This window comes from Oxyura jamaicensis, chromosome 5 (genome assembly GCF_011077185.1).
Source record: "Oxyura jamaicensis isolate SHBP4307 breed ruddy duck chromosome 5, BPBGC_Ojam_1.0, whole genome shotgun sequence".
NCBI lineage: Eukaryota > Metazoa > Chordata > Aves > Anseriformes > Anatidae > Oxyura > Oxyura jamaicensis.
Window position 1 is genome coordinate 22,680,510 of NC_048897.1, and position 20,053 is coordinate 22,700,562.

Genomic DNA, 20,053 nt, shown 5'->3' on the forward strand with positions numbered 1-20,053 from the left:
TCCAGGGAACACAACTGCAGGTTAGATAACTACCTTCTCAGGATCACCTGCTGGATAATCACTGACTTCTTTAGAGCTATGTTGACTCAGCCTCGACATGATATTCATCCCTGGTCTGCTGCTTCTGTTTTCCTTCTATATTTCTTCTAACCATGATGTGTGAGCCAGCACAGGCAAGCAGCAGAAACAACTGCAGACCCACAGCTGAAACACACGTAGATTTATTTTCGTTACCTTGCCAGCCAGGGGTTCCCTGAAGCAACACCCAGGAGAGACACAGGCACCACCAAGCTTGGTCCATACTAGAGCGTCGCTGACCTGCCATGTGTTCGTGAAGGCATGCTTTACCACCATGCTGTGATCTTCACTGTGTTTTTTGATCTTCTCCACATCAAGGCAGGGAGATCAAGCATGTCTGAAAGGGCACCTCCAAATCTACCAAATACCTATGTTACCTATATACAGATGTGCTACTTGTCAAACATACAGAGGAAGAACAGTAATAGGTATGATATATGCGTTGTCCTACATTACTGCTCCCCAGGCTTTACGTGATCCCAGCTGCAAGGTTACTTATCATATTTACAATCCCCCTTGCCAATCTTTTGTGTTCATCCCATTCTCTTCACCAGTCTTCTGGTTGGTGGAGATATCCCATGGGTTATCCCAGGATAACCCACTCCTCCTAACACACAGATATTCAAGAAATACAATCACTCATCCTGGATCCCTTTAAAAGTCTGACTGCACTTTCCCATGGCTTGGGCACAGTGGGACTTCAGCAGCAGTTACCCACTTTGCTTAGCAACTAAGCAGTTTCATAGGAGAGCTGTCTTAAAACTCCTGCGTGAGCATCATCTGATATTTCCTCGGATTCAACCCTTGTAAGGAATGATCTGGTCAGGAACTTTCCTGTCCTGCTCTGTAGTCAGTGTCAGCCTCAGGAACGCACTACTTTTCTGCAATAACCTTATCTTCCCTGAGAGCCCCTTTTATGTCTTGCTTACATACTGATTCTGCCAACTTTGACAAACTGCCATTTATTTATTTTTAAATATTGTGGTTATTACATTTTTACATGCACTGTGTGTTTCTGCTTGTCAGAGCTTCAGACATCTTCCGCTTTTTATTTCTACTGCTCCCCATGTCTAGGCATGATTGCTGCCTTTTGCAATGTCTGGTATACATACATTTTATTTCTCTCTCAGGTATGTCATTTTCTTGCCTTTTACAAGTTTTTTATTTTTTAGTTGCTTGTTTTATCTAACTTTTTTCTTTTAGGGAGTTAACAGGTTTAAAATGTCACATTACTACTGTGAATTTTCCATCTATTTCTGTGCAATGAGAACAATGAGTTTACAGAAACACGCAAACATTTATACGTGCAAATATGCATCCCCACGGTGGCTTTCAGGGAAAGAAATCTGAATCCTTTCTAAAAAAACAAAACAGTTTCTGCACATTACAGACTCCTTTCAGGTGAAATTTCTTCATAGACAGACATCAGACAACTGGGCAGGAATAAGCATTTCTTTCATAAATCTGTCAAGATGAAGCTTCAGAAACAGAATAGGTCCTATTTGTGTGTTTGTAGGGATACTAGGTGTCTTGGAAATAAATAGTACTAGGCTAAAAATGACACAAAAAACATACAAGCAGGTGATATTGTTTCGTATTTTCTTACTGTATCTCATTCAAATAATTTTGAAAATATATTGAAGTACTATATTGAAAAAATGGATGGTTAGCCACTTTTCATGAATAAAGAAATTCAGATGCTGACTCATGAAAAAACTCCAGGATCACTCAAAAGCAGAACATAAACTAAAAGCCAGGAATCCTGTGTCCCCCCTCCCTATGGTAGCTGCTACACCTTCCTGACAAGGAGTATTTGGTAAAGGAACAGCCTCTGGTCTTCACATGTTCTCTTACAAGGGCTTATGAAGCAGTTGGGTCCTTGCATTCCTTACTTACAGACAAGGAACTAAGCACGATTAAGGTCAGATTTTCCAAGGTGATGGCTAAAGAGAAGCACCTTCATCCACATTTAGGATTTGAAACAGGTGTGCTACTTCTCAGAAGTGCTTATTACCTGTGGCTTTCACAAAGTGCAGGGATTTAGGTTTGAAAGCTTTGTCTTGAAGGAGCTGTCTAGCTTTGCATAAGTGAAGGTTTGCTAGTGTTTCTGTTATTAGTCTCTTCATGCTACTAAAGAAGTACTTTGCCTTGAATCCTGAGGACTGTAGGTAGAGGTTGCTGCAGTGCTGGCTAGTATGTAGTTAATTGGAGGGACTGTTTTTTTTGCATGCTTTTTCCTACAACGTGGGAGATGGTTATGTTAACTTCATAAATATTTGGGACTGAAGTGATGGCTATTTGGTTATTTTCAAAGTCAAAATACACGATATGAACTGACATCTCAGCTTAAAACAAGCACAGTGGATGCTTGATGATATAAGTGTGTATGATTAAAAGACTAGGTCGAGACTTCAAGGCTGTTGAGTCTGTCTACTGCTGGCCTGTGCACTAGCATCGTAACTTCAGATGTGCTGGAAGAAGGGGGCAGTATGGAGACACCACGTAGGTCGCTCACCCCCTGGGAAAATGGTGGTGCTCTTTGTGAAATCAGGGAGAGGAATTTAGGAGAATGTGGTTATACTAGCTCTCTTCTCAGACCTGGGATGCGTATGTTTTCAACAGATTGAGACCTGACATCATTTATGTTAAAAATGTGCTAGGGGAATTTTCATGAAAACAAATATTTGAGGCCCTAATTTTATCTCATCTGAAATGTGGTACTTGTACCTAAGAAGTGCTTCAAACACCAAGCTGTTAATATAGAATATAAAACATAGAATCATAGAATATCCTGAGTTGGAAGTTTGAGTTTATTGGTCCATGACCTGTTGAGACACAAACATACCCTCGACCCCAAGTTGTTAGAGGCTGGGGTCCCTCTCAAAGACCTGTATTTAATTTTTTTACCATCACTAAGGCCTGCTCTGATTTTGTGACAGTGCGGAATTCATACTCTTGTAATGTTTTACTATGGGTGGTACCTCTTTGTGAGGAAAGGGTAATGCTAGGTGATTCATTACGTAAAGTGCCTTTCCCAACCTGTTCTGTGGTGTTTCCTGGGTGTCTCCCCCTTTTTATTTTATTCTTTCTTTCTTTTTTTCCTCCTTTTTTCTTTTTTTCCTTTTTTTCCTTTTCTTTCTTTTTTTCTTTTTTTTCCTTTTTTCTCTTTTCTTTTTCTTATTTTTTCTTTTTTTCCTTTTTTCTTTTTTATTTTTTTCTTTTTCTTTCTTTTTTCCCCTTGTTTTTCTTTTCTTTCTTTCCCTTTTTTCTTTTTTTTCTTTTTTTCTTATTTTTTTTTCTTCTTTTCCCCCTCCCCCCCCCCCTTTTTTTTCTTTTTTCTTCTTTCTTTGAAGCTTTGAAGAGTTCACACAGTGCCCAGCAGGGAGTCAAGCCACAGCTATTAATCTCTCATCTCTAGAAGTACTAACTTACACATAGCTAATGTATTGATCACAGAGCAATTGAACTGGTGCACTGGAACCTACCTGCCAGTTGGAGAAATACTTCTGTATTTTTTTCCTATTGTGCAATTTGAAAACCAAGTCAAAATGTCATACTCATTAAAGCAAGTTTAATGCTTTTTTCCATCATGACCTGAGAGAATTATCCACTGAGAGCATTGCTAACACCAAATGTATCCAGGATCCTGTCTCTTCTTTTGCTAGCAGGTACTTTAGTACATCAGTTTGCTTTTGCAATACAATTTGCCTTAAGCCATGTGATTACACTTAATTGGGATGCACACTTGAAAATATTGATAAGCATCTTGGCTGTAGTGGTAGATACTTCTGCAGGAAGGGCTCCCTGCTGGGTTTTAATCCGTCTCAGCAGAACTGGGGTGTAAAACAAAATCCTTGGAATCCCAGGACACAGACCCTTCATGCAGAAGAAGCCACAGAGCTGGCTGCAAGAGGCAGCCAAGCTCTACCAACAGAATGTGACTATGTGGAAGCCACAGCTAAAATCCCAAGTCTATCTGTTGTAGTGCCTCATAATGTTATTTCTCTCTGGTTCCCATTACCTAACAGCAAGTAGAGGGAACAACACACCAGTTAACTGTTCATAAATATCCAGTACGGTTTAGTTTTGCACAGCCATCTGTTGACAGATGACAATCAGAGTAGGGGGATAAGACTCAGCATTTGATGGGAGGAAGTCTTACCAGTGAAAGGGCTCCAGGGAGAGCCTGATGGATGTCAATGTATCACCTTTAGCTTCTTAGTGGCTGGAATGGTGGGTGTGTGGGGGAGGTATGTTTGCTGTAACTGCTGCTCAGACTATTTTGGAGTATAGGGATGGTTCCAGAGTTCAAATGGGACACATGAGAACAGGCATGATGAACTCCTGGAGCAATTGTAAAGAACAGCATTTGTAGAGAAAGCAGAACAACGAAGGAGAAAATCACCTCTGCACATATCTATTACTGCATTATATGGCTTGAGATAAACTGGGAGAGGGTCACCTTTAGGAGGTCTCCAGAGGCTCCTGATAGATGTGTGCAGGGTGGTATGAGAGATCTAAAATACTGGATACTTCATGTCTTTCTTACATTTAACTTAAAACTGGACTGAGGGGCCTTGTTCTCCTCTACCGTGTGCATTATCTCTGCTTAACAACTAGAAAAGACAGAATTTTTACCTTCTCTTATTTTCTTCTCCTCTGTCTTAAGGAACAAATTGCTTAACCTGTTCCCCCCTGCAAGTGTGGGACAAATTAATTTAAAGTAATGTGTTTGTGGTAGCAATGTGTACCATGGTAGAACGATGGCAGAAAGAAAACAGGAAGAACAGAAGAAGGGAAAATTCCATGTACTCTTTGGAGTACAGCTTAGCAGCTTAGAAACTCAGTAGTACATTAACCAGGCCAATATTTAATTAAGGCTTAATACTGTAAGAAACAATTTACGCTGAAACAGAAGTCTTACTATCTCAGTTCAGCACCACTAATATTGCTCATTCTGGATCATGACCTTGGAGGCTGTTAGTTAACTCCTCCGTGTTAATAAAGTTGAGAAGAAAGTTGGTTCTAAGAAGGAGAAATCACTAAGTGGATAATAAATAAGTGGATGATAATTATAGGATTTTGGCCAGAAGTACTGGTTAAAGAAACACCATAGATTTACGAGCATTATGGCTGTGTCACCCTCCTGTAAAAAATAAATAAATAAATAAATAAAATTATCAGTGTAGGTTAAAAAAATCCTTAAAACTAAAAGGTCAAAATTATCCTGAAAAGATAGAGATCACAGAATCACGGAATTGTAGGGGTTGGAAGGGACCTCAAAAGATCATTGGGTCCAACCCCCCTGCAAAGCAGGTTCCTCAGAGCAGGTTGCCCAGGTAGGCGTCCAGATGGGCCTTGAATATCTCCAGAGAAGGAGACTCCACAGCCTCCCTGGGCAGCCTGTTCCAGTGCTCCGTCACCCTCACCGTGAAGAAGTTCTTTCGCATGTTGGTGCAGAACATCCTGTGCTCTATCTTACAGCCATTGCGCCTTGTCCTGTCCCCACAAACCACTGAGAAGAGGTTGGGTACATCATTCTGTCTCCCACACCGCAGGTATTTATACACATTGATGAGATCCCCTCTCAGTCTTCTCTTCTCCAGGCTGAACAGACCCAGGTCTCTCAGTCTTTCTTCATAGGGAAGATGCTCCAGGCCTCGTATCATCTTTGTGGCCCTCCGCTGCACTCTTTCCAGGAGATCCCTGTCTTTTTTGTACCGGGGAGCCCAGAACTGGACACAGTACTCCAGGTGAGGCCTGACCGGGGCAGAGTAGAGGGGGAGGATCACCTCCCTTGACCTGCTGGCCATGCTCCTTTTAATGCACGCCAGGATCCCATTGGTCCTCTTGGCCACGAGGGCACACTGCTGGCTCATGGTCAACCTGTTGTCCACCAGGACCCCCGGGTCCTTCTCTGCAGAGCTCCTCTCCAGCAGGTCATCCCCCATCTGCCCATCTCTCCAGCCAGTCCAGGTCTCGCTGAACGGCAGCACAGCCTTCTGGTGTGTCAGTCACTCTTCCCAGCTTTGTGTCGTCGGTGTACTTGCTGAGGGCAGACACTATTCCCTCATCAAGGTTGTCGATGAAGATGTTGAACAAGACTGGACCCAGCACTGACCCCTGTGGAACGCCGCTAGTCACACGTCTCCAGCCAGACTCTGCACCTCCGATCACCACCCTAGATAGCTGTATGAATTCTATTGTTCATGATATGGGTGAAATATTATCTATAGCCTTGTTTTGGCAACCTGAGAACAGATCGCTAGTGATTCCAAATGTCAGCAGAATCTCCTAGCTGAGCTTTGCTGCCTGTACTGTTCAGAATCGTTGCCATGGGCTCAAAGTAGCAATGAATCTGAACATTTCTGAAATTTGGGAGGCCCATATGTGAATCCAGTTATGTATCCTGGCATTTTGGCAGAGACAGCGTTCTACTACAAGACTCTGAAGACTACATTAAAAAAATAACTTGCTTTCATGCTCTTTAACTAAGGGCATGTGTGTTGTGGTTTAACCCGGCTGGCAGCTAAACACCACACAGCCGTTCGCTCACCCTCCCCCCTCCCTCTCTGGGATGGGGGAGAGAAATGGGAAAGTGAAGCCTGTGAGGTGAGATAAAGACAGTTTATTAATAATAATAATAATAATAGTGTGTATGAAACAAGTGATGCACAATGCAATTGCTCACCACCCGCTGACCGATGCCCAGCCTATCCCCAAGCAGCCGGCCCCCCACCCCGGCTAGCCACCCCTATATATTGTTTAGCATGATGCCAGATGGTATGGAATACCCCTTTGGCCAGTTTGGGTCAGCTGTCCTGGGTCTGTCCCCTCCCAGCTCCTGTTGCACCCCCAGCCTGCCCGCTGGCAGGACAGAGCAAGAAGCTGAAAAGTCCTTGGCTTAGCGTAAGCAGTGCTCTGCAGCAATTAAAACATCAGTGTGTTATCAGCACTCTTCTCATCCTAATCCAAAACATAGCACCCTACCAGCTGCTAGGAGGAAAAATAACTCTGTCCTAACTGAAACCAGGACAATGTGAAATATAGCAGCTTTGTTTAAGTGTACACAAAAGTTCAAACCCACTTATTTTCATCTTTTTTCCTCATTCAAATTATAAAAAACTGCTTTCATTGCCAAATACATGGCTTTTTATGAAATGTAGCTTCCAGTTGCTTTGAAGGCTGGTGAATCTCTGCAAAGTTTTCAACTGATCTCATTTGAATTTTAGTTTTGGAACCATACAAGCATACATGCTTTCACAGTTCATATGGCATGAAGTGCTTTCAAAACTTGTCAGTTTTTCTTAATGATGCAAAGCTAACTACACATTGTATGACCAAACTGATTGCGTTTACTAAATTCTAAAATTAAATAGTATCTTCACTCTTACAGAAGGCAAATTCTAATTAAAAGAGTGAAAATATGTGAACTTCAGACAAAATACAATTCTTGACCAGTTTGAAAATTAAACACAGGGTATCTGATATATTCCTTTCAAACTGAAGCTAAAGTCTAGCCCTATCAAAACTAGGAAATCATCTTTCAGCAATGAAGGGATTTTATTCCTTGAATGCTCCTATAATGACCTGATCTAATGAATGTGGGATGCAACTGTTATAGCTATGCTTCTATAATGACTATTCTTACTTTTAAAATTTATATTCTCCTTCTGAGCAGTAACATTTTTGACCAAATATATATTCTGTTTTCAGGGATGTGCATGATAAAAGATGTACGGTAGGTGGAAAGTCAGGCTCTAATAATCCTTGGTTGCCAACAGCACGCCCTTTGTCATAAAACCAATTTTGTAAAAAACTTGCTGGAAGATGTCATCATCCTTTGGCAGAAATGTCTCGGCCATATAATACAGACATCATGAAATAATGGATTCTGCAGTGTAATTGAAAACCTCTCTTGGTGCTCTGAGGCCAACCAGACCATGGTCATAGTTCAGTGTCTCTGTCTTTGATATATTTATTTTCTTGCCATGTAACATTTGTGAACGGCTCTGCCAGATTCATTAAACAACTAGCCTCATATAACACTGTTTTTTCAAAACAAACAAACACAAACTTAGAAAGAAACACAGCGAAGAACTGAAAATGACAGAATAAACCAAGCTGGCATGTGAAGTTCAGGATTTCACACAACTGAGCAAAAAGCATTTGCATGCAGGGAAGTGGGCAGACTGATAAGTACTGCTCTAGAAGGTAATGGCTAAGTGTTATATCCTTGTGCATAAAGATCTTAACTAAAAACAGTTAAAATGGATTTTATATAAGAACTTTCCCAATAAGAGAAAAAAAAAATCAGACTAAAGCCAAAGTGCCATTTGTAATCCAAAGCTGCAGTGTTTCCCGAGTTCTTTTCATATATCTACTTGATAGCTAGACGATTTCAGCTTAGAAAGAGGACTAATAGATTTTTCTTTTTATTACTACCATTTCTCAGTATTGCATAAATCACACCTTTATAGTCTTGCTTAGGTTTCCCCTGTAAGAACAATACATTCATATTTAACATGTCCAAGCCTGTTAGTAATGTGACAGCACAGAATGAGGGAGAAGGGGAGAATTAAAAATGTAACGGAAGCTAAGGTCAATCACAAGTAGTTTTTCACCTTGTTTTTGACACCTTAGAGAATGTAATATCCCAGTCATCAATAGCAAAAATGTATAAGAAGTTTTAAGTGACAAATCTGCCAATGGTTTTGTTTTGCTGTCCTATCAATAGGGAAGCTTACAGTGAGCTGAAGCTGAGATACACAGATACACACACACACACACACACACAAAAAAAAAGAGAGAAAAATAGGTCCAGCAAGTTCTGAAGGCTTGTGTATTACAAAAATTTGGACAATGACAATTATTTGAAAACATTCCCACAGGTTTATTTTCTTCATTTACATTTGTTTGCCGTCTCCAACTCATTCAAAGCAGTCAGGACAGGTTTGCTTCTCTCTTCTCTGGAAATTTGCACTAGGAACCGTTGTTAGAATCAGAAACCTGATCTAAGAGTATGATGAAAAATGTTGCACTCCAAGTGGGAAATACTCCAAGTGGGAAATTGTAGAGGAAAATGTTCATGTATACATAAGAATTGTACTCCAATTACACTTTTTCTTACACCTTAACATGTGCTTACACCTTTTAACTTCAAACCTGAGAAGCAACAGGTAGTTTCTACGTTGCCCTTGGGGATAGTGTACTCTTCTGTATTTTGCTTCTATACAAACAGTTCAAAATTTTAGAGTCATGTTGTCAGTCATACAACCAAACAGCCTTGCACGGGATTACATGTCCCCCGCCCCCCCCAGATAGATCAAGCCCTGAATGCAAGACCAGACAAGTAAATGATGCCAACATGTAAACATGCTAACTTGTAAATACATTATTTTGGCAGGTTTTTTGGGTACAATGTGGGGCTTAACTACTGTACTTCAGTGACAAGAATGTCTTCTGGTGTCAACTGAAATTATACCTCTCTGACACAATGTCTTTTTTTTTTTTTTTGGGGTTGGGGGGGGGAACAAAATTCCCTGTGGACACTTGAAGGAGTTGCAAAATAATAATAAAATTTAGGTGAAGGAGAGTTTCCTTCTCTGTTGTCGTTGGTTTTGTTTTCTTTTCCATACAGTCTTAAAATGAAGGTCCCATTCTCTGGCCTTTGGCAGAGTGTCAGCGTGCCAGAACACTTCACATTACGTAGATCATATTTGCCTGAAATGATAATACCATACCGATCGTCGGCTGCAGGCTGAAAAGTAGCGTATGCCTCAGGTGCCGTTTTATGCCTTTGCTTTTTTTTTTAAACTACATCCTTGTAAGTCTTCAAAAGAGAAATGAAATTATCCTATTCAGAAGAAACACCATCCAGAAGCAACTTCAGTTGTTAGGGCCTGAATTCTCGCTGATTCAGAGAGCAGCATGCAGACTGGTAAGGGTAAATGTGGAGTCTCCCAGAGCCTGGGCTTTGAGTTAACTCACTGTGGGACAAAATGAGATCTAAGGCAGGAGTCAGAGGTACATGAGAAAGGCTCACATCCCCACTGGAGTTCAAGAGAGTTCTGTGCAGCATGGAAGCAAGGGTTACAAAACAGTTTCATTTTGAGTAGCATCTTGCACAAACTGCAGTTGAAAAGGTTGTACAGAGGGCAGCAGCAATATTCCAAAGCAGAGGAGTGAGGTCAGGAGAGCTCCAAAGAGATGCCTCAAGGCAAAAGCCAGGCAGTGCAGAAAAACTTCCTACCAGCAGGAGAGATTGCAGGAAGTAGTGCCAGAGGTAGGAATAATAGGAAGACTGCAATCAGGCTTGGGAAATCCCATTAGAATGAGTCAGAGAAGCATGCTGGCAGCCCTGAACAGGCGCCCCAAGTAGCTCTGGGGTCTTGACACCACTCACCTGCCGTGGAGCTACAGGAACAGTGATTTAGGAGATCAGCCAGCCTGCAGGGCTCCCCAGCCTCGGGAAAGGAAGGCTGCTCCCGCAGGGGGGAGTGCTACAAGAGGACGTGCAGTTGGGCTGCCCATGGCTTGGGGAGGAGAAGAGTGCTTGCCACAAAGTAGATACAGGAAAGGAACGTGGAAGGTTAAGCAGCAGGAGGTGGCATGCACACTGTGTGCACCTACTGTGCAAGATTCCAGCAGTTCTGTTTTTTTGTGGGTTTTGTTTTGGTATTTTTTTACTGAGCTAGAGCATGCTACAGCTTGCAAGGTATAGAGGTAGAATGCCTTCCCTGAGGCCCTAACCAGCCTCTAAATCACACTTCCTTGGGATGAAAAGGAAACATGCATGTGGGTATTCCACTGAGATTCACCACATGCATCTTTGCAAATAAACAACCATCAATACCAGGTACTTAGCCCTGAGCAAGTCTTGACCTATCCTATACGTGGCTTGAGGACACAGCAGAACTTCAGTCCTGTTTTAAACAAATCTCCTCCTGTACATCCAGAATGACCAGGGACCTCAAAATCATCTATACACATCAGTGCTCAGCTCTGCTGGTAGAGTAACACTCCAGATAAATTTTTAAGTCATTACAATTCAAAAACCAGGAAAAAGTCAGAAAGCATTCTACTCCATACTTTCTGCTACCAAGAATAAGATCTTGACACACACACACAAAAAGAGTTAAATTTATCTTCCCTTAAATAAAACCACTACAAAGTGCCCTAACACACCTTAATCAAAACTGCTATTTTCAAAGAGATCTAGCAAAGCCCAGTTTGGAGGAAAAGAAAAAGACAGCCCTGCCATCCTCTATAGAAGCAGATGAGCACAGGCTGTACACAGCATATACATGACTGTGATATGTATCCCGAATCAACTGGCAGTTCTATGAAGCCTTAAGGCAGAATGCTGGAATGGTTTCAGATACACCTACAACAAAGGTAGCTCACAAAGGGACTCATCATCATGCAGAAAGGACATTTGATCCAAGTGACCTGAGATACAGAAAGCTAACCCTGTTGATGCCCTGGGAACTGACACAGACAGAAACAGGAGGATTGCTGGAACCCCATTGCAGCTTTCTTAATAGAGGGCAAGGTGTTCACGGTGCCATGAGGCTAATTTAGACCCACTACAAGTTCTATTATTTGAAACATCTGATTAATTATAGCCATAAGCAGAGAAGAGCACTGATGGAAGACAAAGTGCTTGTGAACACAAGGCAGGTCCTGCAGAGAGAAGGGGAAAAACATTCCTGCAGTGTGACCACCTTCACAAAAAGCTCTGACAGGTGGCTGCTTAAAGGCTGTGATCCCTGGGCAGAGAGTCAAGGCTGACAAATGCTCACTCTCTTCGCTGAAGCTATGGCATGATACACTCCTCCGTGCATCATTCAGCCAGATTCTCATCTTTCCCTTTCATCACCAGGACACACTGCTAGGTGAAGATCTCTCTGTGTATGAATTAAATTGTATATTTTTCCCTTGTGTGTCTTAACGCACTGGGAAACCAGGCTGTTCTGCAGTCCCACACTGCACCAAAGCTGAACATCCAGTTTAAACTTGCGACAGTTCTCCACCAGATCATTTCTATTTCTCCACCAGGAAGACTCAAACCTTGCTAGGCCAATACTCTGGAGGACAGGTCCCCAGCAAGAACAGTAAGCCAGCCATCTGCCTCAACCATGGACTGCACCTCCATTGGGTCAATACAGGGGAAAACAACACACTGTCCTCAGCAGGGCCACGCAGCCCTGTGCAGTGTTTCAGTAGGAAGGATGAGTCCTGCACAGCTCCACAACTCTGGGTCCTCTGGAAGCTCAAATCCAACTTTGGAAGCCTGTCCTCCCCTTGCAACAGCCATACTGCAGCATGCCTGAGCCTCACAATGTCTGTTTTGCAGCAGGGATGTCAGCAGTAACACTGGCAGCTGTACCAAGGTAGGGCTGAGAGCAGTGAATGCAATGATACAAGCTTCAGCCATTACAAAAATTACTAGTACACCACTGCAGGCTCACCCAGCTCACGCAGCTACAGTTTCTCAGTTACTTGGTCCCAAATTAACACCACATGTATGCCTGCTAAAAATGCCATGGACTGCAGTGTGGAGACAGCGCTAGAAGTGTTCAAGCCTAAAGGCAGATCTTTCCATGCACATGTGACTGCTCCTCACGCTTGCATCCAAGTGTGGCAGCTTCAGGCTCCCTGTAGCACACAGCCCAGTCTCTGCAGGATCACGGTTGTTTTCTCCACCACTCTCACTGCCGTCATCTGTTAGCCCTGTGGCCACTAAGTGATACACACATTTAATGAAAAGCAAAGGGTAGTAAGGTTAACCTGACAGGGCAGCCAGCCAGCACAAAGCAGAGCACAGCGAGTAATAAAAGCACTACACCCAAAGCAACAGCTGAGAAAATGCCAAGTGCAGCTGAGATTCACAGATAAGCAAGCACAGAGCTTTACAATTTTCAGAGATTCATATACCAAAAGGCACCACCAACCCAATGACTTCCTTAGAAAACATTGTCTTTTTTTTTTTTTTAAATCCCTCATGTAGCTGGCCACAAGCCCTGCTTGTGATGAGAGCCAACTCTTCTACAGACCTCCTGGCATCACTTCCAGCCAAGAAGCTGGACAATAAGAGTATCAGAGAAAGGCCTCCAAATACCTGCACTTCCTCTCTCCAGTAACGTGCTGATAATTCAGTTCTTCATGTGCTCCAATACCTGGCTCTGCTTTGCTGCACCTCTTTGAATGCCCCCATCTGATGCGAGTCTGGTGGGATCTTCACTGTTCAGGAAGGTTCAGGAAAGCTGTCTTATCTTTCCTCTCAAACCCGCCCCCAGGAAGGCCAGCACTCAGCACCCCATGGCTATTGCTGCTGACCCACGTGTCATTGGCTTGGTGCCTGTGCCACCCGTGAATGTTCAGACAGGCAGATTAGCATGATTCTCCTACCTTTGTGTGAGCTAGTGAACAGGAGTGGGAATTGATGGGGTTAGGGTTACAAACTAGCCATAATCCGTGATCTGATTGCTGCCTTGGAGTCTCTGTAACAACAGCCAAAAGTCAGATCCCAGAAAAGACGGAAGCAAGAGGGAAATGAGGGGAGGGAAAAATAAAAATAGAACGAGAGGAACAGGCAAAGAAAGAAATCAGTAAAAATCACTCAAGCATGTGTAAGGCAGCCATGCCACGTAGCAAAGCTCCAGTACATGACTCCATCAGAGTTCTCCACAAAGGCAGCACACAGTGCCTAAGCCCAGCTGACTGAGGCACCCATGTTAATGCAGAACACCAGGTTCAGCCCTGCTCCAGTAGGTCAAGCACCCGGGGTTGTTTGTTAAACCTGAGAAATAACCAGGTGAGCTCAGCCATTCAGAAGCCACATTTGGGGTGAGGGGTAGCGGGGGCATCTATCATGACTTCCATAGAGCATGACTCCACAGGAAGAAGGAGCTGCCAATGAAGTTTGTGACTGACTGAGACCTATTACCTCACTCACACACATCCCTCTGGTTTTTATTGCAGTCAGTGTTGGAAGCCTTTAGGGTTATAGAAGTGACACCTATACCACCTTTTGCTCTGGTCTCAACACCCCCTCTCCAGCAGCAAGATCTTACAACTGTATTTTAGATTTATACAAAAAATAGTAAAAGCATACAATTCATCTGGTGAGAGAAGTGTCTGACAAAGGTAAATGACCTTATTACTACTAGGCATCATGTGCGCTGCCACTGGACCTTGATATTTCAAGGATTTCCACAAACATGCTTTGAATTAACAGGCAGTGTCACCAGCACTTCTCCCCATGTTCCTCCCTTGTTACCACAGGGCATGCAGAGAATGGTTTGGCCTTAAAATTTATCTTCTCCTTCATCACTCTAATTGAAGGATACAGGTAGTTTGGTGTGCATGAAAACAGACAGCTAAGCTGAGCTGGAGTAAAGAGCAAAGTGTCTTCCAGTTAACTCCACTCATGCCAGGATTCCAGAAGAGTCTTCTAGCTCAGACCTGTAGGCCATAAGGCTCACCACTACTGAAATCAACCCAAGTCGACAGCCTCAGAGAAGACAAAAGCAGGAATTATTCTTAAGTTATAGCAATGGGAGGGACTCCTCTACCCAAACTAGATCAACCATGTAGCCTTTTTTTTGTCTACTCTAGAACTTTAAATGCAACAACCACCTAAGGCAGCATCAGTTCCCTCTACTTATCCTACACTCTGCATTTGTGCTCAGATAGTTTTGTAAAAATAAAACAAAATTAAATTTAAAAGCTTATATTTTGTAATTGAAAATGCACCTTCCTGAGCAGCCGGTTGGAGCTGGGCTGCTTCTTGGACCTTCTGGTCTCTCTCCAGATTAGACTGGCTATGTTATCTGAAGGAAGGCAGCACTGTCGTCTAAGAAGAGCTGACTTGAGCAAGCAGAGAACAGAGCTTATGGACTTTGGTAGTCATGGTCGTTGATGGCTTCATGCACATGGAGTGGATGGCTCTGCTAACGTCCTAGAAGAGGAGCCCAGAGCAGTAAGAAGTGTCCCAAGAAACCACCCGTCCCCTCTTTCCCTACAGGGATAACTTCGGAGAATATCCACTGCAGTTCATTCACTAGAGGTCCTCTCCCACATGCAAACAGCTGCATTTATTGCACAGCACACCACAGGGACTTGGTACCCTGAACTCTAGTGCTCACACATGAACTAGCAGCTCTACCTATAGAACTGCACGAAGAGTGACGGGGCAGGCTGCTCCAGCCCCAGTTTGGGCTTTGCTACTCAGTTTCCTTATGATCCAAGCAATAAACTCCACTTTGCAGCTGAGGACAGGCAATGAGAGGAACAACCTGCCTCTCTAAGGAGCTGGAAGAATGGTTACCCAGCTCTAAAAAAGGGGAAAGCACTGGAGGGCTCAGTGCATTATCAGAGAGAGGCCAGCACAGCATTGCCCCGCATTTCTCCTTAGGCAATACCAATGCGTGTAAAGCCCTGCAAATTCCCAGAGGACCAGAGCCTACAGAGACTGCATGACATTAAAGCGAGCAAATATAGGCTCCCAGCAGCTGGCAGAGCTGGGATTACAGCCACCTGTCTGAAAATGCCAGCAAGGAGCTTCCCCATAGGCTGGGTAAATGGAGGGATAAGAAAAAAGAACCACAGCTACCACTGTAACTCAGAAAGGGCCAGCCCCATTCCTAGAAGGGAGGGAGGCTGAGGGTTGTCCTGAGCTAACAGCAGGGGTGCAACAGGGATTGAAAGGGATTTACTCACTGTACGTTCACTTTCCACATTGGCCTGCTGTCTTTGGAGATCAGCCTTAATGAATGCTGGGACAGAGGGAGGAAGAGAAATGTAAAGGCAGTTCAGTTGCCACACAGACCCCAAATCAATATCCTGAGGACTCTAAGGGGCAGCAGAGGCCTCAGAGGAGAATGCATAATGACAAGCAATGGAAACCACTCTCCCGGAGGAGGAAGACAATTCTGAAACAGGCAGGGCACAGACTCCTTATTGCAACACACAGAAGGCACATCTTGGAGACCCCAGCCAGCAGCCAGGGCAAGAAGCCTTGGATCATCTTTTTAACACAGGCCAGATGCTTGAAAAAACACAACAGCATTGCTGTGGGGCTGCCATGTGGGTCCTGCCCTTTCCTGAAGGAACTACTACTACACACAATTCACATTCACCCTTCAATTCACATGCCAAGCCCAAGGGGAAGAGCCACAGCAGAACACTGAGAAATTTAATTACCTGTCATAATGGTCCCCAGGAGCAGGAAGGAACAAAGAAAGAGGTTTCCTGCCTTTGTCCCATAGTGATCCATGATCTGCCCTTGGCTGATGGTGAAGGCAATACCAAAGATCTACAAACAAACGCAGGGTCAAACTGTAGTGTTATCATAAAGCAGCCTGAACAGCTTCCCAGCTCTATCTCAGTATCTGAGCATAGAGGCCAGACAAGCTGTTGGCCTGCCTAGGCTAAAGTCTGGTTATAAACACACCTAGGGCACCTCCTCACAGCTAATAGAAAGACAGGTGACCCTTAATGCTGGAATCCCATCTCTCACTGGAGAACAGGCAGGTCCTGGGCTGTTAGGAGCAGTGTTGGAAAAGGCAAGGAGGACTGGTATCCTGATGGACATTCTCCGTAGCAGAAACAGAACAGAGAAATGCCACAGGGACTGTCATTTGAAAAGCCACATCCTGATGCACTTAGATTTGCGGTTCAAGACAATAATCATATGGACAAGAAAAGGGGGGTGAGGGATGCGAACTACAATTTGATATATCTGCTTTTAAGAGGCAAGAAAAGGAAAGAAAGAAAGAAAAAAAAAAAAAACACACACCTACCTGTGCTGAGACATTAAGGAGCCCTGATGATGTTCCTTCTGATTCTGGGTATGTCAATTCTGCAGCAAACTCGAAGCCCAGGGGAAGGTACCCTGTCATGAAAAATCTGTAAAGGAACACAGGGAGAAGAAGGCTCAGTAACTGCTAGGAAGAAGACTGAAGAGGCACAATGTAGCCCAAATGCCTGTTGGGATGCTTGGCTGACTGTACAGCATGTTTCTGCTATTATTGCCACAGGCTGTGCAGCTGAGTCCCTCTTCATGGCATAGGTCTCCCTCCTACCCACAAATACTTTTGCCCACAGCCTTGGGACACAGGACCTGGCAAAAAAATGAGGCACTAAAAGCAACATCTACCACAAGCAGTCCTCAAGAGCATCACCCCCAACACAATCCATCAGCCACGCAGGCCCACATGCTTTTCATTCCTCCACCCTGGCCATCTATAGTACCCATGTATGTCCCATTCACTTCCCAAATGCTTTGCCTCAATTACCTGGAACATTTAAGGCAGCTGCAGCTGAGCAGACTGTGCTAATGTCCCTGAGTAACAAAACACATGAGAGTGATGGGAAGCACAGATCTTTGTCCTTATCCCATGGGGGAGTAAGCTATGGCTCTTCCCAATCCCTCCAGGACCGTGTCTCCTGCCTTCCTGCCGTATCCTATTAGCTTACACATAGAGGAAAGCAGCCTGCACGTGAACTTACCCCAGCACACCTGCAGTCACAAAGACCACCCAGAGGTGGCCTAGACTCAGAGTGAAGGTGTAGACTATCATTCCCACCAGAGACATGATATAGACCACTAGCGTTGTCTGTCTGCAAGGAAAAGTACAGTCAGGGTTTCATTTAATCAAATCCTACTATTATTTTCACCCACAGATCTTGGTATAGGTTGCTGCACATGGTAACAAAAAGAGAGTTGCATGCTTTCTCACATCGTTACCACAGACAGAGGAACTGGACTGCTACAGAGCCCAGTATGGTTTGCACACACAGCAGGAGAAGCAAAAACAGGACCTAGGAGTTCTCATATCCTGACCTCACAGAGGGTGAGCTCTGCGTGGGGTCCGGGCATCACACCTATGAGGCAGCCAAGAAGCTCAGGTCCCCAGTCAGACAGGGGACACCAGTCTGATCAAAAGAGGGCTAACTGCAACAGAGGCTCAAGGCAAGAGTTACAGCTCATTGTGCTGTACAGACCAAGTCCAAAGCAGGTGGGGCTTCCATAAGCAGGAGTCTCCAAGCCATGCGGGATTCAATGCTAAAATACATGCTCAGCAGCATTGGCCTCCAGCAAGCACCTGTGACCCTACAAAGCTTAGTATCTGCTAGCAGGGACAGTTGGGACATCTGGATAATACTTTACACCCACCCCAACTAGTTTTAGTCTCAGTGCAGAGGTCTCGGGTTAGTCCTGTGAAATCTCACCCAGTTTCCCAGGCTCATGGCTCAAGCAGTAAGCAGTTTGTAACTGATTCACAGTCTTTGACAGTTGCCCATATTTGCACTTTGTTCTTCATCTCCAGGCAAAGAGGATGAACAAGTTAGTGACCAGATGTGGTCAGGACCGTGTTTCACATTGATGCTGTGTCATTAGTCAAGCTGCAAGAAGGAAGTTCCCAGAATACACGATCCCTCACTAAGAACTAGAGGAGGCTGGCTCAGAGAAGCAAGCAGCTCTTGCAGGTTAAAGCAAGTGGTTTAAAACCAGAGGTGCTTTCCACTGGAGTTGCAGAATTAGCGGGGAAAAAAATGGAGGAAGCTTTTCCATCTTGTCACAGATACTGCACCTACCACACATTAGCTGGCTGAAGGAGGCAAGAAGCTTTCCTCGTTAATCTGTTTCCCCCACTCATTAGGCTTCAGCAGCACAAAAGGAACTGACAAACACTTAGGAAGGAACAAGACCACAGGCTTGCATACTGTGGAAGTCACTCACCAGGAAGGACCATAAGTGTCTGCACGGAGCTGGTCCCTGCCTGCCCCAGTCCCCAGATGGGACTTCAGTGGACAGCCCCAGTGCAACTCTTGCTGCAGGAAACAGCCCCAAGCACCCAGGCAGACTTCTGCTAAATCGGACTTCAGCAAGACCACACTCCCCTGAGTATACCACTGATGACAAAAAAGAAGACTTAGTGCTCAGCAGTCTACACAAGGCCCACATTTTTGCATACAAGCGAAGGGCTTAGCTGAGACATAAGTAGATGGGGCACAGGGAAACAAAGGAACCCCCAGGGAAAGGCACCAACAGGGTGCTTGCTCAGAAAGTGGTCTTGTCACCACATTCACTGGGCAGAGGACAAGGAGAGTGCTCTGTGGTCCTAGGGGCACCAGGGCATGGCAGAATGCCTTGTTTTCCTTGATAAGGCTCTTACCATAGCTATAAATATCTTATGGGAGAGAGAAAAAATGTGAGGAAGAAAACAGACTCATGGAGGACATCTGGAAAGCATCCTGGTGTTTTTAGCAATCTGTGCCCAGGGTGGCCCTACAGGGACTGAAAATCATCCTTGGCTGGGACAGGTACAGCCAGCCTCCCCTGAAAGGATGTCCGTTGTAGTGAGTGCACAGTGGAAGTTACAAATCCTGCTACAGCACCTTAGGACAACCAGGGTTAACCTATCTCTGTGCCACAGGGTGTGGGAAGGAAGCTCAGAGCACCAACACACAGCACCAGTTGGTTTTGCATTTCTGTGGCAAAGGGAAATCCATGAAGGAGCTGACACACTGATCACTTTGGTGAACCTAAGCTGTCCTGACACTTACCTGCCCCACAGCCACATTCCCCAGCCTTTTTAAGAGGTGGACTACAGAGCTCGTACAAGGGACTGTGAGAAAAGAGATGCTGGGGAGGAAAGGCAACCAGGATCAGAGCCAGCAGGACACAGGACTGAAATGGAGAGCACCACCTCTGCTGTTCAGCCAACTCCAGAGGAAGCTCTCAAGCAAGGAATAGCCATAGCCCAGCTCAACTGTGTCTCACAAGGTCACACGGACAAGGAAAGCCAAAGGAACGGGACCAGATTCACAATGGATTGAGCTGCAGAAACACTGTTGCTTATCAAACAACACCTGAAAGAACAAATGAACAAGGGGCAGGTGGGCTCACAGCTCACTATACAGCTTTAGCTGCTCACTGGGATGTTTGTGCAGCTCCAGTGCT

At 44.4% G+C, this 20,053-nt stretch overlaps 1 protein-coding gene across 13 annotated transcripts in view; it reads right to left on the reverse strand.

Annotated features, from left to right (window-relative positions):
• Positions 1–9,579: 9,579 nt before the first annotated feature.
• The window catches only part of FLVCR2 (FLVCR heme transporter 2), a 33,690-nt gene continuing 23,216 nt past the window's right edge, over positions 9,580–20,053 (reverse strand). For 7 of the 13 annotated variants that reach the window (XR_004751382.1, XR_004751389.1, XR_004751386.1 and 4 more), the window contains 6 exons: positions 17,596–17,706; positions 16,887–16,992; positions 16,288–16,399; positions 15,805–15,860; positions 14,839–15,043; positions 13,062–14,596 (listed from right to left, as the gene is read on the reverse strand). Coding sequence is in view for 3 of the 13 variants with exons in the window: in XM_035328317.1 (XP_035184208.1) it covers positions 13,545–13,583; positions 15,805–15,860; positions 16,288–16,399; positions 16,887–16,992; positions 17,596–17,706 (424 nt within the window). In the remaining 10 variants the exon portion in view is untranslated. Of the gene's footprint in view, positions 9,802–13,061; positions 14,597–14,838; positions 15,044–15,804; positions 15,861–16,287; positions 16,400–16,886; positions 16,993–17,595; positions 17,707–20,053 lie in introns of those variants that run through there. The other 6 variants (XR_004751385.1, XR_004751383.1, XR_004751384.1 and 3 more) reach the window with 6 other exon arrangements.